Genomic DNA, 20056 nt, shown 5'->3' on the forward strand with positions numbered 1-20056 from the left:
TATAAACCAGGTGTAGGGAACCTGTGCCCCCCCCCAGTGTTGTTGGGACTACAACTCCTATAATCCCTGATCATTGGCTGGATCTGATGGGAGTTGAGAGTCCAACAACATCAGCAAGGCCTTTCTAATATAAACTGTAATAAACAGTTTACAGGGTATTACTAGGGAGGGGGGCACAGACCTGTCAGTTGAATGAGCGAGGCTGCATGCAGCCTGCCAGGAATTATAATAAAAAAACAGCACAGCCACTGGAGAAGTGTGATCTGGCTAGGTATCTTTGCCACTCACACTGTACTTACATGTGTAATGGATTGCCAGCTATAAAACCACACAGGTGTGGTCTGAATTACTATATTCAATATAGTAATATAAAGCAATAAAAGCACAGCCACAAGAGAAGAATTATGGGCGCTATCATCACCATAAACTGCTCCTGCAGCAAGCCCCTTTACAGAAACAAGGGTCAGAGCTCTGCGGCTGAGGAGATGGCTTCCTGTTAGAATCAGAAAGTTGCCATGCCTGAACTGCTGTTAAGCCACAGTTCTTTTTACAGGCTGTGTGCTCCTCTTTCAATAAAGATGCATGGAGTGAGCTGGAAGTGTTATCCTGCCTTTTCTCATCCAAGCTAATTTAACGCAAGAAGAAGAAGAAAAATCCCACAGGTATCTTCTGAAGTTTTCTTGGGCTCCACTAAACTTTTGAGAAGACAACTGTGATGCCTGCCTTTCTCTCACTAAATGAGAATGGCATGGAAGGGTACATGATACACAGGGAATGTGCCCAGTTGGGAGACACCTGGATGAAAGCTGCTCTGAGCCCCTTTCAGGAAGAGTAGGCTACCGGTTAAGCTTATACACATACACTCACATGCATCAAAAAGATGCTGTCCTAGGCTGTACATGATTACCTACATGCTTTCACAGACCTGTCTGCTATCTGGGCTATTTGCATGCTGCCTCTCACAATGTTCTCAATGTAACCGTGGTTGACAACTATGTCTTCAGTAACACATTTCTGCCTGCTAGATGAGAAGTACTTTTAGCCAGCTTGGCACAATGAAGAGGGGCATGGGGTGGTAGGATGGGGGGGGGGGTCATCCATGGTAAGAAAAAATATATCTACATACCAAAGGTAGGATTCCTGGTCTCATTTGCATATAGGTCTCCATCTCTCCCAAGATGTTTTAAGCTGCTAAAAGGGTGTAATTCGGCTTGAAGACTGCTAATCCCAGCCCTACAGGTTGCCGCTGGTGTCAAAGGAGGGCTTTTCCAACAGAAGAAGAGTATTTAAGAGACTAAATAAAAAGACTCACAATTACATAGGAGGCTAGCTCCTTAGCTGAGAGCCAAAAATGCTCAGTGGTGTAACATGTCTTTTGTATGCAGGTCGCAGGCTGAGACACTGGCATCTGCAGATTCCCAGGATCTTAGGCAAGACAGCTGGGAAAAGGCCTCCTGCCTGAGACCCTGGAGGCCTGCATGGTTCAATGGTTTGACTTGTTAGGAAGCAGCTTCATTTGCTTATTCAGAAGACACACCAGCCTTAAGCTTGCTGGCTGGACTGTGGCAAGCCCTTTAGCATCACTCCCCACCTCCAAATAAATGCAAACAACAGTGATCTACTTCACAAGAGCTGCAGGAAGTATGATGTCAGTGAAAGGATTTTGGTACATTCAAGTGCTAAGCAAGCAATTAATAAAAAGGGTTTCAAGAAAAAATAATTTCACCAGTAAATGCTACTTTCTGCTCTGTTGTATTTGAAGACTGATTTATTCTGTTTTCAATTCAAAAAGGAACTTTGTATAAACTAGAAAAGCTATACACATTTTAACTCATCTGCTTTACACCAGGCTTTTACAGTACTAATTTAGCCACCCGACTCGGTTGGAACAGCGTGGTTTGGTTTGATAAATGCTGGTTTCTAAACAGCCACAGCTGAACCACATGCACTTGAACTGCTTTCGTTTCAAAATTCCCTTCGGCACAAATCGTACTTGTGCTAGAATCCCTTCAGCAGACGGTCAGAACTATTCGTAGAAAGTTTTATCGCCCTAGAATTAAGCTAAAAACAAACCAAAAACTTCTACGGCAATTGCTTCCACGTGCTTAAAAAACGGCTAACCCTCAGAACCTGGCGGCACAGAGGAACTTACGGCTCCCGGAAAAGCTTTCAGCACAGTCTCTTGGTCCCTGTTGGAGTTCCGGCAAGCGACAGGCCTCACCCAGAGCTCAGCTTGTCCTGGAGTGTCTGCAGCCCCACCCGCATCTGCTCCTCTGTCCCCTGCAGCACCTTCACCTCGATGGTGTGGAAGAGGTAGAGCACAGCCGAGATGAGCAACACCAACAGCCCCAGCAGGCTGAGCAGCGAGAAGGAGAACTTGGGGAAGGGCTGCAGGAGGGCATCGCCAAACATGGAGCTCAGGCCCATGGTCGCCTGCATCACCAGCAGCAGCATGGCCAGGACGGCCATGCGGCCGCAGGAGTACTGCTGCCGCTCGGCCGCGTGCAGCCCTACCCGCACCTCCATACGGGCTTCGTTCAAGACGTCCACCAGCACCGGTTCTAGGAAGACAAGACGGCAGCAGGACTCAACCACAATGCACGTTGAGGCAATAAAAGTCCTAACACGTTTGTGTCCAAGCCCACTGGGTGCTCTGGAGAGGCAGGCCAAGACTGCTACTTTATGCAGAGATACTGGCTTCTTGACTCTGGTAGTGCATGCCTGCAGAGAAGCCAGGGCCCTAGCACAACAGCCACACTCTTCTCTCCAGGGAGGTTAATAGGCGGGAATAGGCCTTGAAGAAGCACCACTGGGGATGGAGCAGGCAGGCTTTGCCTTCCCTCCCCACTTCCCAAAGGCATGCGTGCTTGCTCCCTCCTGTGCCAAAGCAATGAAACTGGGGTACTCACCAACACTAGGATGGTTTAGTCCTTTGCCTAACCCTCTCTTGCTCACAGATAATGTGGCTATGACAGCTTCATGGTCGGAATAAGGAATGTCCTTGTTGGGAGCTGTTCCGGTGGTTGTCTCATGGCGGTTGCATTTTACTTCATAGTGAGACAAAGTCTACAAGAAGGGAAGTTAAGCAGGAGAACAAGGTGCTTATTATACACGTGTTTTAAATAAGTAAGGCTCCCAGAAATTCTAGGCTGTGGACTACAGGTGAAGAGGGTGGGAAACTATCTTCTTATTAGAGTCCTCTTTGAATGATGGAAGTAATTTGGAAGAGTCCTGAAGGATCACCTAAAGAATTCCTATGTCTGTTCTATCATGTGCTTATTTGACCATGTAACTCCAAGGAAAGCTATTCAGCAATGTCTTCAGGCAACTTGCTCCCATGGCTTGTTCTTTCGGCAAATTCTTCTTAAATCTAAACCAGGCATAGGCAAACTGGGCCCTCCAGATGTTTTGGGACTACAATTACCATCATCCCTGACCACTGGTCCTGTTACCTAGGGATGATGGGAGTTGTAGTCCCAAAACATCTGGAGGGCCGAGTTTGCCTATGCCTGATCTAAACTTTTGCCATTTAAAATCCATTGCCCTATATCTACAGTGTTGAGCAACAGGCACATTCTTGCCTTCAGCTTTGGGGTAAGATTTTGATACAGACTGAAGATTATTTTCAGTCTCAACGTCAAATCTGATTTTCTCATGGGTAATAGATGTGCTCAGTTCTTTTCACCTTTTCTCAATGATGTGACCTTTAACCATCTTTGCTACCCTCTTCTGAATTCTCCTCAAAATCAACATAGGGCCACGGTTCTCACAAACGTCCACCTCAAACCGAGGAATTAGTTACAACTGTAGTTCCCCTCTTACAGGAAAGGCTGGATATCTCGGGCAACTTTCCACACCCCTGTGTTAGAGTGGGAAGGAGCAACAGCTGTGGTCCAAGTAGTGCCCACATGTTTACAGAGTTCAGGAAGTGATCAAGCAGTGCAAGCTAATCTAACTCCCCAAATGCAGCAAGTTCCTACAGAAGTGTGCTTAGTGCTTTGCTCATTTTGGCTCTAAAGCTTTAAGTGTTATCCTCATATCTTGAAAAGCCAGGCCCAGCTGTTACAGAGAACATGCCCAAAGACAACAACAGCAGGAAATCAAGCAAGGGAGTTCAACCCGGTGCCAAGAGGTTGCCTGAGGCCATACCAATCTGTGAGCACATAGTTTTGGAGACTATTGGACAAAGAAGTCTCCAACAGCAACAGAAAACCAGTGCACTTCCCCATTCCAGACTGAGGATACTAAAAGGAGACAGACCTGTCGAGGGGCTAGTGCCAAACCATTATCTGACAGCCTTTATTGCTTAACTGCTTTCTGAACTCTGTACTGTCACAGTCTGCTTTCTATGCCTTGAACTTATACATACCTTATACAAGATGTAGTCAATGCGAATCCCCTGGGGATAGCACCGCAGTTCTTTCTTGCTTGTGAAGCAGTTGGTGGGCAAGAGTGTAGAGCCATCCTCACCACCCTAGGAGCAAGACCAGAGTCTGAATTCTCAGTTCTAAAAAAACCAGAGGTGGGGGAACTTTTCAGCCTGAGGGCTGCAATCCCTCCTGGGCAACGCTTCAAGGGCCATATGCCAGTAGTGGGCGGGGCCAGGGACAAAAGTAGATGGAATACCTAATGCACATTTGCATACTGTAGGCTTATTTCTACACACTCTCTCACATCATCTCTATTCCAACAAGCAATGTGCATTATCAGAGTTGAAGGACACATTCCAGCCACACTGTTAAGTATGGCAGCACAGGCAGTGAGGGGTGTTGCCTGGAGCCAGATAGGGAAGCCTGGAGGGTCACTTTTGATCACTGGGCCTGAAGCTTCCCCACCCTTCTAATAAAAGATACTACGCAGGCATGTCCAAAGTCCATTTCGGGGGCCTAATCTGGCCCACCTGTCAATTTAATCAGTCCCCTGTGGCAGCATATGTCCTGGGGTAAAATCCTAAAGAAAGCTCAGCAACTATGGGGTGAAATTGTAAAAAAAAAAGCTCAACAACTTCAATCGTAAAAAAAGCTCAACAACATGTTCACTTCATCAAATCTGGCCCGCTTTGAAAGAAGTTTGGGCACCCCTGTAATGAGCATCTGCAGCAAGCTGTGTTGTGGAAGAAGCTGCCAACTGAGTCTGCCTGACAGTGCAGCCTGCAGAGCTCAGAGCTTTCAGGAAGGCGAGAGAGAGAGAGAGAGAGAGCCATGTGGATGGAAGAGGCACCTTTAATCTGGTTGGTGTAACCTATCTCTTGACATTCTTACCCAAATAAAGGTAAGGTTATAGTTTCCAGGCGCCAATGGCAACTTTCTTTTCCTTTTACTGAGTGACCAAAGGAGGGAGAAACACCTCTCCTTTCTGGACCATTTCATAGGGTGGAACCCAGAGTCTCACCTCAACCTTCTCTGCTGCAATGAAGGAGTCCCGAAGCCCTGCCCAACCTCGCAACAGCCTGATGCCCACGTCTTCTGGATGCATGTTCAGATCCCCACCAAGCAGCACCACATCGGCTCCTTTTGAAGTATGTCTGGGAAGATCAGAAGATGCCACAGACTGAGAGGAAGCAAGCAGCCCTCAATGAAACTAGGATGTTTTTTGTCATGAGAGATATAAGCCGTGTTAGACATGAATTCTACCACAAACTCAAAACCATGGCTGCATCCTCTCCCTCTATCCACCCATTCATTCTGCTGCTGGAGAGTTAGTATTAGATGGACTGAGTATGTTCTAAGCCAGAGCACTGAATACTGCCAAGGAGGGAAACCAGCTAACAGAGAGAGGGACAAAGCGTGCACACACAAACCTCAAGATAAAGATTTTTGGAGTCTCCCCATGACTTACTGTATAAACTGGGCAAGTTCCCAGGCCTGAACTACTCGATGGGGCAGGTAAGCATCCTTCTCCCGACAGTACTCTGCATGGAGCTTGGGAGGAAAAAAAAACAAGACACACATGAAATTCACACTTGTATAGTAATATACGTGAAATCGCAAAGCAACAGCCTATGCACTCGCCTTGCTGCCCCACTTTAAACTGATCGGGGAGCCTGTGGCAGAGATCAAAAGCAACAAGAGAAGAATTCTATAACAGACAGTGGGATTTCACAGTTTCAGAGACACACAAGGACCTACGGATGATCCAAGACTGTCAGCAAAGAGTACCATCTGGTACACATATAGCACTAAACTACTGTTTCACATTACTGGTATAAATCTTGGGCTTGTGTGCGCACCCCTCTTCTGCTCCAGCAAGATCACAAGATCTTGCTTCCACTTTCAGTTAACCATGCATTATTGTTAAGCCCAAATGTTGGAACTGTGGTTAATCTTCACAATGATTTAGAGAAACTAGACTACAGATTGAAGTTCACTTGAGTCCTTGGACCAGGGATGGGGAACCTGTGACCCCCACCAAATGTCACCACCCCTGACTATCGTCTATTCTGGCTAGGGCTGGTGGAGTTCACCAGCATCGGGAGGGCTGCAGGTTTTCCATCCCTGCTGCATTTCAGACTTACTAGTGTTTGCCCAAGTAACTGAATAACAGGGAGACACAATTAGCTGAAAATAGAAATGAAGCTTCTATCTCCTCTTTGTGACTACGCCACAGAAGAAGACAGGAGCTCACGATTCCAAAGCTTATTCGCATTAATGCCAACCACAGTTGTGTCCGAAATGCTGGTTGTGTGAATGGATGAACTACCCTGAAGTCCCTTGTTTCTGTAGGCAGGGTTTGTTATCTCCCAAAAGGTGCCCCAGAATAATATCCTCCAATCGTGTAACCCAGGCTTCACCAAAGAAACGATCTTGAGATGTCGTTACACTACAACTCCCAGCATGGCCAAGTGTAAGTAGACCTCAAAAATATTTCCACATGTAGCTTTTGGGCTTCAGCGAATTAGGCAACACTGATGTTCCTGTGTTAGTGTTGTGAAATCATACTGCTCATTAAGGCTGCCTCCTGTGGGAGTTTCTCTCACCCACTTCATTGTGGCGGCTTTCTATTCCTCCTCAATGCTAAGATAATTTAGAGATAGTCCCACAAACAGAAGTTAGTTTATTGATCTTTGGGACTGCACTTACTGCTTGCCTGGCATTGCATAGAAATTTTATTTGCATTACCTACTAGCCATAAGAGGGACACAGGTGGCGCTGTGGGTTAAACCACAGAGCCTAGGGCTTGCTGATCAGAAGGTCGGCAGTTCGAATCCCCGTGATGGGGTGAGCTCCCGTTGCTCGGTCCCAGCTCCTGTCCACCTAGCAGTTCGAAAGCACGACGAAGTGCAAGTAGATAAATAGGTACCACTCCAGCGGGAAGGTAAACGGCGTTTCCGTGCGCTGCTCTGGTTCGCCAGAAGCAGCTTTGTCATGCTGGCCACATGACCCGGAAAATGTACGCCGGCTCCCTCGGCCAGTAATGCAAGATGAGCACCACAACCCCAGTGTCGGACACGACTGGACCTAATGGTCAAGGGTCCCTTTACCTTTTAACCTTACTAGTCATAGCAATAAAATAAAATACAATATGCTGAGGATAAAGCTACCGTATATTGCGGCGTATAAGATGACTGGGCGTATAAGACGACCCCCAACTTTTCCAGTTAAAATACAGAGTTTGAGATATACTCAACCACAGATTTTCCACCCGGCGTATAAGACGACCCCCGACTTTTGAGACGATTTTCCTGGATTAAAAAGTAGTCTTATACGCCAGAATATACTGTAAATGCTTAGCAAAAAAACAACAACCCACTTTCTAGAGGTTTACATCAATACAAATGACAGAATTGATACATAATCCTTTAACCACTTAATCCTTTAACAGGCAGCTTGTATTCATCTATGCAATGTGGCCTGCATTTATTGTACCTTGGGATAAGAATGAACAGCAGCTTTCTAATGATGCATACATTTGAGAGAACACAAAAAAAAGGTTGTGTGTGATGTTGTTTGTTAAGAAGGTGCCACCCAAGAAAATAAAAAGCCTTGGCTGTTCATGAACACCCCCTGCTGGCAAATAGGCTGTAAAAACAACCAACCAGTATCACTTGTGAAGTCCAAGCCAGTACAGTCACACCTTGGAAGTCAAATGGAATCCATTCTGGAAGTCCATTTGACTTCCAAAACATTTGACAACCAAAGTGCAGCTTCTGATTGGCTGCAGGAAGCTCCTGCAGCCAATCAGAAGCCACATCAGATGTTCGGCTTCCAAAAATAGTTCGCAAACCGGAACAGTCACTTCCGGTTTTGCGGTGTTTGGGAGCCAAAACCTTCGAGAACTAAGCTGTTTGAAAACCAAGGTACAGCTGTAATCACAGGATTCATTTAGCAATCTAAGCAAATCCTAAGTGCTATCCTGTGTTCCTCATGTATATCCTACTTGCATCTACACACACACACACATTATCTCTGTAATCTTGCTCCAGGAGCTGAATAAATTTGTAACAAACAAATAAAAAAATACACCAAAATAAATAAAACTGCTCACATGAGTCACATAGATGTTGAAAACAATCTCCTGTATCTTCAGGACCACAAGCCCCACCGATTTGCCACCAAACCAGTCTCCATGTTGGAACTGTACAGAGAAGAAAGTGGAAGACAGTAGAAGAAAGGCAGGCAACGCTGGTCACAGTGAAAGAAGAAAGGTGCTCTTTGGCACGTTCCCCACCCCCAAGCAAGGCATTGCCCACTCACCATGTAGGGGTAGCCATTCACAGAGTATTGGTACAGGAAGGTGTCCAGGATTTGGTATCTGGAGAAGATGCAGAGCCCACTGCCAATCACTCCACTGTGAAAGACACAGGCACCACAGGTGTCAGCTAGAGGCAGGGAGAGGGGACATCGCCAATCCTCGCTGCTCCCATCCTCCACTTGAAACCAATATTTGGAGTTTCATGTGGGCGAGACTTTACAGAAAAAGGGCTGGCATTCAGGGCCCCTCGGAATTATTCCTGGTTCTAGGGACGAAGTGAAGTCTTCTGACACTGTGACAGAGTCAAGACTGAAAAGGGATGCTGCTTCACCATAATTAGCTTCTGTAGCAGCACGCAAGGTCAAGCCACAGGTGCCCACCAAAATGTACATTTAAGAAGAGTTTAATGCCGTGTCTGCCAAAGAAGTGAACCATAAGGTTTGGTAACCATCTATAATCAAGTGGCCTGTACAAGGTGAGTCTTCAAAACTCAGATTAACTAATGTCACAAAATTTTAATTGAGATTCCCTGTGTTCCAAGTTCTGTCCCCTACAGATGAAGGTTGGTTTCACAGGTTGGTCTGCAGGTTGGTTTCACACCGGGTATATGCCAACATGCATCCAACCCATGCACCATGCTGCCCATGTAGTGATCCAGTGTGCAACCATGGCTCCGTTTCACAAACCAGCAGGATCTCTTATGTAATTCACATGCAAGAATGTGTACTGCATCAAGAACTAAGGGATTCCAGCTATATCTTGACCATTCCTCCTCTCATCTAATGCAATAGAGCTGGTAATCTAGTTAGCTGAGGACGGGGAGCAGAAACTCAGCTGTCTTCTCTCCATCTGACACAAGCAAGTCTCAGCACTCTGCTGCATCTACCCCAGGCATCCCCAAACTCGGCCCTCCAGACATTTTGGGACTACAATTCCCATCATCCCTGACCACTGGTCCTGTTAGCTAGGGATGATGGGAGTTGTAGTCCCAAAACATCTGGAGAGCAGAGTTTGGGGATGCCTGATCTACCCATACCTTCAGTAAGCAGTTCTACCTCAAAGCTCATTGGCCTCACTCTCAGAACAAAGGAGCGTAAAGGGTCCCGGTGAAAGTGCGTAGAAAGGACACAGCCTTAAAAATAGACCTGTGGGCTATTCAGTCAACATGTCACATCTGGAAGTCAAGGATTGCTAAGGGAACAAGGGCAATTAAAGAACAATTATCTGTCACAATGGGTGAGGCTTCTGCACAAACAACAAGGCACCTGTTTCCAAGAAAATATTATTCTGATCGGCAAAAGACCCAACTTATTCCAAGGCCTTTTATGCTCTCAAGAAACTAAAGAGTGGAAATGATTTCCTACCAGTGTCTGAGAGGGTCCTCTCTAAAATCATATAAATTGCACATCTATGAAGTCAAGCTTATAATAAATGAGCTGAGCCATTGGCAGGGACTATTCAAGCTCCTTTTTACCTTTTAAAATAGTGGGAAGAAGGGTACCGGTCACACAGCTTCTTTTTCAGCTCCCAATAATCTCTCTCGCTCCACACCTGGAAAAGCAGAGAGGAACTTGTAGTCACAGTGACTGCAAACCAAAGAACAGATGTGGGAATTGAATCAGTGGGCTAAGTTGAAGCTAGGCGTGGGGGGGGGGGGCTAACCCCTCCCCCTCCCATAGTATCCCTCCTCCCCGATTAATCATGTTTATATAACACTGCAACAATGTATAGTGCTTCAAGATCTTGCCATGCTCTGCCAACACTAGATGCACTATAACAGATTTAAGTACTCACCTCCTGCAAGAGCGCCAAGTCATATCCCTCCTGGTTGAGGACATTGCCAATCAATTCAATGCGCTGCTGCCGTACTTTGCTCAGGTAGCGAATGGCCCTGGAAGGGATAGAAAGGGAAGGGAACTGAGTGAAACATCAGGTTCCAACTAGGCTCACTGCTCAATTCAATCTTAGCCTTTCATTACTTACACCTGGTAAAGAAGGCAGTATCATACTGAGAACCAAAGGAATCACTCCTCCCAATGCAAAAAGCACATCTGAAGGAGCAATTTTAATCAGGACTACAGTAGGGAAGGAAACGGTTAAATCTGAGGCAAGCAGCCCTCCCACAGCAGCTGTTGTTGCACATTAAGGAAAAGATATGCACATTAAATGCAAAGAAACATTGAATGCATTTATGTACAAGCAGCACTATAAGAAAAACTGGTCAGGCCTAGCTGTTGCATGTCCCCAAATGAGGTCATAATGGGGTGGAAGATTCCTGGGGTAATACAAGGGACTATACATTCGCCAGTGCAAAAAGGAATTAGATGAAAGGAGTTTTTCTCCATGACTTGCTAGCAGCTGCTTTGTTTGTTTTACTTGGTTTACATGGGAGAGAAATAAAACAGATGGCTTCCCTCCCCCACCCTGAAACATGGCATGATAGACTCCATCACCTGATAATTCTACCATCTAACTATATTGTATACATGAGCTGTGCTGGAATTGGAAGGACATATGCCTGTTTTTGCCTGGCTGAAATGTGTCACTGAACAGTGATAATGTCTCATTTTTACCTGAATGGAGAAAAGAGAGAGAGAGAGAGCGAACGAGCACGTGCATCATGCTGGTGTAAAACCTCTGACTTTTTGTGTGGCTAGAATGTAGGACACTGTACAAAATTAAAGGTCACATGCATTGTTCCATCTGTTTTTTCTCTGGCCTGCCCACTTGAGTCTCTGCCCCACCCCCAAAATTTGTCCTCAGGGGAATGTGACCCTCAGCATGAAAAAGATTCCCCCTCTCTCCATTTAAGCATAGATACATATTCAGCCAAATAACTTAATCATTGCCTTGGAAAAGGGCAGGAACACACAGAGAGATTTATAATACCCTGTTTTATTTACATAAAAAACAGGCCAAGACACGAGAGCTTCATCATTTCCTCTCTGCAAACAGGGAAACAAACAGGTGAAGAATGTTACAGGTAAGTAGGCTGTGTTAGTCTGCCATAGTCAAAACAAAATAAAAAATAAAAAAATTCCTTCCATTAGCACCTTAGAGACCAACTAAGTTTGTTCTTGGTATGAGCTTTCGTGTGCATCTGAAGAATGTATCTGAAGAAGTAGGCATGCACACAAAAGCTCATACCAATAAAAACTTAGTTGGTCTCTAAGGTGCTAAGGACCCAGGTGCTAAGGACCCAGGTGGCGCTGTAGGTTAAACCACAGAGTCTAGGGCTTGCTGATCAGAAGGTCGGCGGTTCGAATCCCTGCCATGGGGTGAGCTCCCGTTGCTCGGTCCCAGCTCCTGCCCACCTAGCAGTTCGAAAGCACATCAAAGTGCAAGTAGATAAATAGGGACCGCTCCGGCGGGAAGGTAAACGGTGTTTCCGTGCGCTGCTCTGGTTTGCCAGAAGCGGCTTTGTCATGCTGGCCACATGACCCGGAAGCTGTCTGCGGACAAACGCCGGCTCCCTCGGCCTATAGAGCGAGATGAGCGCCGCAACCCCAGAGTCGGACACGACTGGACCTGATGGTCAGGGGTCCCTTTACCTTTTAAGGTGCTACTGGAAGGTGAAGAATGTGTTTGCCTATGTTTTCTGAGGATCGTAACCCAGAAGACTCAGCAACTTCTTGATCAGAAAACATGACTGAACCTTCGCCAGTAGTCATGCAGATCAGAGCCAACCCTCACCTGCCTTAAACAAACACAAAAAATAAAGCAATGGAAAAACTCACCAGCAATTGAGGTCAAAGACACGCAGCTGCAACTGAGGGCCCTTATCCATCACAGTTGGGACAAGACAATGCAGAGGTGGGTTCAAATGGGGCTCCGCTGCTCTCACAATGCTGACAGGTTCTGCCTCCAGCTCTCCAGCAAGCAAGGTGTCAGACTTTGGCTTTGCTCCTCTGCCAGAAGAACAGGAAGTGTGACTGTAATATTGCAACTAAGACTTATATGCTGGCAGCTGGAAAACAAGGAAGGATGAAGCCTTGGTGGCACTGATTCAACAAGCAGCACATGCTTTTGTGGACAAGGCCTATAATGCCTCTCTCTGCTAAAGCCCTCTGGGCAACAGCATCTGAAAGTCCTTGATAGGAGGGAGAGGTGCAAAGATAAGATAAGACCAAAAGATTAGCAGAGTTATAAAGCATTAAAGGGACACTCTCAGGTCAAGCAAGGCCCATCTTTTGCATTTTTCAATCCAGATAGCTGGAGTCTTTTGCTTCAGTGCTGTCACTGCCACCAAAATGCCGCAGTCCCTTGTCAGTGAGTGATAAGCATAAACAAATGCACACCTTTCCAGGCAATAAACCCTCGTGGTAAAGACAATAGATCTTTGAGGGTGCTGGCGCCCCATTATTCCCTCTCTGGGCATTTCTCTCTCATCCCAACCTCGACACACAGAGAGAAAGCACACACATACAAACTTAGCTTTTCCGAGGAATCTGGGTGAAAGTTGGAACCGGCAGAATTAATCAGAATCTTGAAAAGCACATAGAACTGAAAGAAGTGGGGAAAGAGTGCCATTCTTCCAACTTCCTCCTTTAGCTCTGTGTACTTTTCGAGGGAGAAAAAGGTAACCACCCTCACCAAGGGAGGTGTGTGTGTGTGTGACTTCAGAAGCTATGCAGGTACCACTGCATGCCACACTGATGACCAACACATCACAGGGCTAGTCCTTAAAAAAATAAAAAAAGCATTATGAGTGATTCCACAGGCCTACCCAGTTTTAAAAAAATACCATGTGTTACTTGGTAGATTCTGAAGCTCTTTCCTACTGGCAATCCCTCCGTGCAAAGTTCCAAGGACAAGAAGCCGTGTGCTCACAGGTCAATGACACCCAATCCAAGTCTCAGTTCTTGAATTTCCTTCAAGGATCTGTTTTCAACCATGCTGGAGTGTTGGGACACCCATGACAAAACCTATAGTATTTACTTATGTTCCTCAATATCAGTTCCTCACAATCATTTATGGTTTTTACCAGTGCTTTTTCCCCTAGAAAAATAGTTGCCAGTACTCACCGTGAAGTTCTTACAGTAAGTGCCACACTTCTTAACACACACACAGAGAGAGAGAGGTGCTGGTATTGTGTACCCTGGAGTACCCCCTGAAAATAAGCACTGGTTTTTACTGCCCTTGAGGCTAGGGATTTGTCTCTTATTGGACTGAATCAGACTCTCAGTATAGCTTGCCCAAGAACCCAGGAGGGAGTGCATGGCAAAGAAGCGGGGGGGGGGGGGGGGTCTGCTCTTCAAACTACTGCTTCCACCCTGCCCTCAAACCATTCCCTCCCATCTTCTTTGAATGCATTTTCTTACACTTGTTCATCAGGTAGAATTAGCAAGAAAGGGAAAGTAGCTTCCCTTGTGTTCACTGCCAAGATGAAATAAAATGGCTGTGGTAAATATTTTGAGTTTTCAACAATACACAGACAGCAAGAAATGACAACCACATGTTGAAGACATGCACACCCTCATTTTTGCATGGTTTTGCCACAAAATTGGTGGCGAGTTAGTGACGCAGACTGGCCCTTGCTTCTGGCCAGTAGCTTTGATCTGCACTGTGTTTCCTGGTTTCTTCAAGGGGAAAAACAGTACACTCTGTTTAAGAATAGTCCGGTTTAAGAACGATTTGGTTTACAAACTCTGCAAAACCGGAAATAAAGTGTCTTGGTTTGAGAACTTTACCTCGGTCTAAGAATGGAATCTGAACGGTGGAAGGGCACCAGCGGCGGAAGGCCTCATTAGGGAAAGCACACCTCAGTTTAAGAACGGTTTTGGTTTAAGAACGGACTTCCGGAACAGATTAAGTTCGTAAACCAAGGCACCACTGTACTTCATTTTAGGATGCTTCTTACTGTGTCTATTTCCCAGCATTTGGATAAAGGTGTTTCATTGCCTCTCAATACTCAATAGTGAGTCAGGCAGCCTAACCCAATTTTCTCATAAAGTACATGTATATTCTAAATACAGTGGTACCTCGGGTTAAGTACGCTTCAGGTTAAGAACTCCGCTTAAGAACAGAAATCATGCTCTGGCGGCACAGCAGCAGCAGGAGGTCCCATTAGCTAAAGTGGTGCTTCAGGTTAAGTACGCTTCAGGTTAAGAACGGACCTCCGGAACAAATTAAGTACTTAACCCAAGGTACCACTGTATGAGCACAAACCAGTTTGCTTGACAAGTGTTTCAGATTAGGGGTTTATGGACTAGTAAACAGTCCTATCCTAAGATGGACCATCTATATGTCTCAGTACTCCCTTGGAAAGAAACATGTAATTTGATTAAAAGGTTCACTCATGTATACCTTTAAGGCTAAATACTCTTACATTAAAATTCCATAATTTGAGAATTTCCTCTAAGTAAGGATTGAGCAGATTTTAAAATACATATGTCAATCTATAGTTCAATTTATGTGTAAGCACCCAGCTCCCAGAAAATATATTCATTTTGTTCATACTGAGCCTGCCTTATCCCCAAGAGTTTTGGGAGTATAGCACTTCCCTTGTGCTTCTCGGTGAAAATTTACTGCCTTTATTTCTTCAGTCTATAGCAAGGATGCTTTAATACACAGCAATGGCAAACTGCATAATGCAGGTGTCAGGATTACCACTGCATATCATTGCAAATGTTCAGCTACCACTCAGTCTGAAGCATGTAACTCCCCTACAACTAGTATTTGCTAGCTGTGCTGTGGAACTACAATAGACCACAGCTTCTTCATGCAAGCAATGACTTACACACAAGTAAGACTGTCATGTGCCTACCTCCCAGGGGTATTCATGTAATCCCCTACACAGCTTCCTTATAAGAAGCTGGCAACAAGGGAAGTAACACCAATTCAAACAACAACAACAAAATGGAACAAACAAAAGGGGAATGAAGGAACACTGAAATGTCCACACTAGCACAGACTAGTATCAATATCTACAGGCCCATAAATTAATTGCTAATAAGCTTTTTCTGATTCAAAATAATAAACGATCTGGCATCCATTCAGCAGCTTTTACATTCCTGGAATTTAGGGAGCAGAGTTTTAATTTATCTTAGCCTATACATTCAAGTTGTGGTTGCTGCATCTTAAAAATACTGCAGAGCTGGAAAGGGTTCAGAAAAGGGCAATCAAAATGACAAGGGGGTGGAGCAACTTCCATATGAACGAAGGTTATAACATTTGGAGCTTTTGAGTAGAAGGGGAGGGACACAGCAAAATTATAACATTACTCATGAGTCTGGAGAAATAATATTGTATTCCTCTTTTATTAATAGTATAACCCAGGCACATCCAATGGGGCTGAATAGTGAAACAAAATGAACTACACACAGTCCATAGTTAAACTATAGAATGCAGTATCAGCCACTAACTTGAATGGCTTCCAAAAAGAGCCTAGTAAAATGAACCATAAGGCCACTGACGACTACTAGGCATGATGGCCCTGTACTAACAAGGTGTAGTTATGACTAACTTTAGAAGAACTGGAGACAATATGAGAGACTAGAGTGTATGCACATATCTGTGAAGACAGGCAAAATCCAGGGGTGCTCAATGCGTGATGCTGGATACAGCATAATCAGAGATTATGGGAGCTGTCGTGCAATGGCACCGGGAAGGCCACAGGTCCCCAACCTCTGTTCCGATTGCGGCTAATGCAAATGAATAAAGTCGCATTAGCTGTGAAAGCATCCCAAGCCAAGAGAAGATTGCCTTAAAATCATATATATATTTACTAGTATGCGTACATCCCCCGTTTCTTTTGGGGGGTGGGGCGGAGGAAGGAAGAACCCAAGGCGGCTGCAAAATAGTAAGAGATTAAAAGTGGGGGGAAAGAACAAGCCAAGCAAAACAAATCCCTAAATCACACTAATGCAATGTGGCAGCTTGAGATCAATTCCCCGGATTGCGCTCCCTTCTCTTGGCCGGATTTCACCAAAGGGAAGGCGACTTTGCGCTTTAGGATCTTTTCCCTTAAGCCCCATATAACCTTAAACGTCCCACGGGAAGGGGCCATAATTAAGCGTGTCTTCCGGGCTTCGATCCCAAGTCGATCTCCGAGCGCAGTGCTTGGCGCTCGCGGGAGTCTTCCAGCAGCGCACTTTATCGATCCACTATGTTAAATCATTGATCGCTCCGAGGCTAGACTTGCCGGCTCAGGCACAGTTTCGGTTATGGCAGAGCAAGACAAGGCGCGGCCGGAAAGAAAAAGGGGCGCGCACCGGGGGTGGGTGGGTGGGGGGGGGTTTGGGGGAGTCTTCGAGAGCCACTACGCACCTGGCGGGAGACGCTGTCTAGGCCGGCCAGCCGAGCCCCACTTCCCACTTCTCGCTTCCCTTCACTTCATTCTTTGCGCGGAGACCTTGCCTAGCCGGCAGCAGCAGGAGCCGGATTCCCTCGGTTGAAGAGGGCCAGCCTCGCCTCAAGCTGTAAGGCGCGCAGTGCATCCCGGGGTTTGTAGGCCTCCTTCCCCGCAGCAGCCGCAGCTTCAAGGCGCGCATCCTGCCCTGAGGAACTACAAGTTCCAGGAGGTGGCGCTGTCGGCTCGGAAAGGAGAAGCACTTGCTCGCTCGCTAAGAGGGGGCTTTAAAAAAAAAAGGGGGGGACTGCAAGTACCGAAATGCTTTGGGGCGGCCGGTGCCCGCAAGCTCTCTGCTGTCGGCAGCTGTTGTGCTTTTGAAGAACTTGCAGAAAAGTATTAAAAACTGCGCTGCCTCCGCGAAGAGCGGTTGTAGTAGAATGAGATATGAGAAAGTACGGCAGAAAATGGCTGTGCTTGTAAGAGAGAGTGAGCGAGGGCGCATCTTCACTTCTCTTGTCAATCACTAGAAGCCCGTTTTTTGAAATTACGCCCAAAAAATAACACAGCATTCCTTAGTTGGTGGGTTGTTGTTGTTTTTAAAGCCCCATTATCTTTTCAGGCATTTATTGTTAAGTACCCCAAACCATGCTTCAATAGAAGTTTACATAATTTTGTGACTCGAGAGGGTTGAAAATCAGGCGGGCCTTGAAGGTAGGAAGAGCCCCTGTGCAAGAGCATAACAACAGTTTAATTTTTTTTAATAAAATAAAAAATCCTTCCTGTAGCACCTTAAGAGACCAACTAAGTTTGTTCTTGGTATGAGCTTTCATGTGCATGCACAGTGCTACTGGAAGGAATTTTTTTATTTTATTTTGACTATGGCAGACCAACACGGCTACCTACCTGTAACAACAGAGTTTATTACCCTGAGTAGAAGAAAGAGAGAAATTCTGAGCATGGTCAGTTTCACATTTGAAACTTACCGGTACTTAAATCATAGTGCCATAGTGAAGGAGTAAATAGAGTTTGCTTCTGATGCCTTGAAGTTAAATGCATTTACATGGGAACAAGCACCATTTTGTTGTAGAAACATCGGAGTACAGTGGTACCTTGAGTTACAGACACTTCAGGTTACAGACTCCGCTAACCCATACAGTGCTGCCTCGGGTTAAGAACTTTGCTTCAGGATGAGAACAGAAATCGCACAGTGGCGGCACGGTGGCAGCAGGAGGCCCCATTAGCTAAAGTGATACCTCAGGTTAAGAACAGTTTCAGGTTAAGAACGGACCTCTGGCATGAATTAAGTTGTTAACCCAAGGTACCACTGTATATAGGTAAAGGTAAAGGTACTCGTGACTGTAAGGTCCAGTTGCGAATGACTCTGGGGTTGCAACGCTCATCTTGCTCTAAAGGCCGAGGGAGCTGGCATTTGTCCGCAGACAGCTTCCAAGTCATGTGGCCAGCATGACTAAGCCGCTTCTGGTGAACCAGAGCAGCGCATGGAAACGACGTTTACCTTCCTGCCACAGCGATACCTATTTATCTACTTGCACTTTGACATGCTTTTGAACTGCTAGGTGGGCAGAAGCTGGGACCGAACAACAGGAGCTCACCCCGTCACGGGGATTCGAACCGCTGACCTTCTGATCGGCAAGCCCTAGGCTCTGTGGTTTCAACCACAGCACCACCTGCGTCCCACACCACTGTATATACTTGAAGTAAAAATAGTAAAAGAAGCACCTGTAATGTCTAGCTGCAATTCAAAGTGCTGGTTGGGACCTTCAAAGCTTTACATGGCTCAGAAACACTATCTAGAGCACCATCTTTCCACATATGAACCTGCCCAGGGAAGTGCCTGCTGTTGAGCTCCAGGTATGCCTACCTCCCATCATCCGCCTCTCTTATCTTTTCTGGCCCCGACTTGGACCCTCAAACCCAGCCCTAATGGCACCACTGGAAGTACTCACAAAATATACGGTTGGCAGGAACCCTCCTCAAAGAGGTATTTCTCTTCTTGCTCTCACAAGAGAGAAGGCCCTTTCAAGATAATGTCTACTGAAAAAGGATGCTGCTTTCGACACAAACTATTTCTTTATTCCCGTGCCCATTTATGCAAAACCAAAATGCAGATGGGTAAGATTACTTGAAATCAATTAACAGCCTAGGTTCTGACTTGTCACTGATATGTGATGAGTTTATGTGAGAAAGCACAAAATTTGTGAAAAGCTCGTGAGCCTATCATAAGACAGTGAGTGATGTGTCACTGCAAGCAAATGACCACACACTCGCACCAACACATGACTACTTCAACGTCATTTGTGGCCACTCTGAGTTTTCTTTCCGGGAATACAGTATACACTTCATGAGACAGTTATTAGCTTCCACTGTGCATTCTTAGATGTCATTATTATTTTTTACAAAAAAATGTGCATAATAACCCTTCAGATGGTTCTATTTCCACTGTTTCTCCTCTATAACAGAGCAAAATCATGTGGATTTGCATTTAAGGCACCATTTTTGCATATGTGATTTTCTGAGTGTAGTACGTAACAGTAGAAAAAAAGACATAGTTGGGTTGCTTGAAACCTAAGAATCCATATTCTTAATCTCTCTCTCTGCTGGCACCTCTTTGTCACTCCTCCATACCAAGACCATAAGTACTGTTTGACCTGTTGACTGAGAGTTGATTCAAAGCAGCAGAGTTCATACTTTAGCTAGTCAGAGTGGCTGTTTTATTGTTCAAGGTGAAGATAAACATTTGAATAAACTCTCATACCACCACTTTGGTCAAAGGGAGCAAACAGTAAAATTCCATGACACTGTCTGCATTCAAACCATGGTTTGGAGGATTAGGAGCAAACCATATGCCTGAGTGCTCTCTTCTTCCCCACTTTCTTTTCCACCTTTTGAGAACAGCTTCTGCATTACTCCCTGTTCTAATCAAACTATGGATTGCTATTACATCAGCCTAAAATCTATGGTTTCAGCAAGCCTGAATAAACCAGGATCAAACTAGTTAACAAATCTATTTTGGATGGCTCACTCAAACTCTATAGTTGCACATAAGTGGCA

The 20056-nt window shown here is 45.5% G+C and overlaps 1 protein-coding gene across 2 annotated transcripts; it reads right to left on the minus strand.

Annotated features, from left to right (window-relative positions):
- Nucleotides 1–1739: 1739 nt before the first annotated feature.
- Nucleotides 1740–17061, minus strand: SMPD2 (sphingomyelin phosphodiesterase 2). Of its 2 annotated transcripts, XM_033152519.1 has the most exons (11): nucleotides 16960–17060; nucleotides 12429–12599; nucleotides 10486–10582; nucleotides 10166–10242; nucleotides 8694–8787; nucleotides 8485–8574; nucleotides 5839–5921; nucleotides 5392–5524; nucleotides 4370–4474; nucleotides 2910–3066; nucleotides 1740–2561 (listed from the first exon to the last, which is right to left on the minus strand). In XM_033152519.1, exons 2-11 carry the CDS (start codon nucleotides 12476–12478, stop codon nucleotides 2218–2220), a joined length of 1230 nt encoding a protein of 409 aa, XP_033008410.1. In that variant the 5' UTR covers nucleotides 12479–12599; nucleotides 16960–17060; the 3' UTR covers nucleotides 1740–2217. The 2 variants fall into 2 exon arrangements, with proteins under 2 accessions (XP_033008410.1, XP_033008411.1); XM_033152520.1 differs by lacking the exon at nucleotides 5839–5921 and having other exon boundaries at nucleotides 5392–5550; nucleotides 16960–17061.
- Between the last annotated feature and the right edge of the window lie 2995 nt (nucleotides 17062–20056).

The sequence above is a fragment of the Lacerta agilis genome, chromosome 6 (assembly GCF_009819535.1).
Source record: "Lacerta agilis isolate rLacAgi1 chromosome 6, rLacAgi1.pri, whole genome shotgun sequence".
Classification (NCBI taxonomy): Eukaryota; Metazoa; Chordata; class Lepidosauria; order Squamata; family Lacertidae; genus Lacerta; species Lacerta agilis.

Excerpts from the sequence above, each read along its gene's own strand:
- SMPD2 (XM_033152519.1), bottom strand. The coding sequence starts at position 12,478 with ATGGATAAGGGCCCTCAGTTGCAGCTGCGTGTCTTTGACCTCAATTGC. Across the intron at positions 10,243-10,485 it reads ACTTGGCGCTCTTGCAGGAG|GTGTGGAGCGAGAGAGATTA; the intron begins GTGAGTACTTAA and ends CTGCTTTTCCAG. Across the intron at positions 5,525-5,838 it reads GAACTTGCCCAGTTTATACA|ACATACTTCAAAAGGAGCCG; the intron begins GTAAGTCATGGG and ends TGATCTTCCCAG.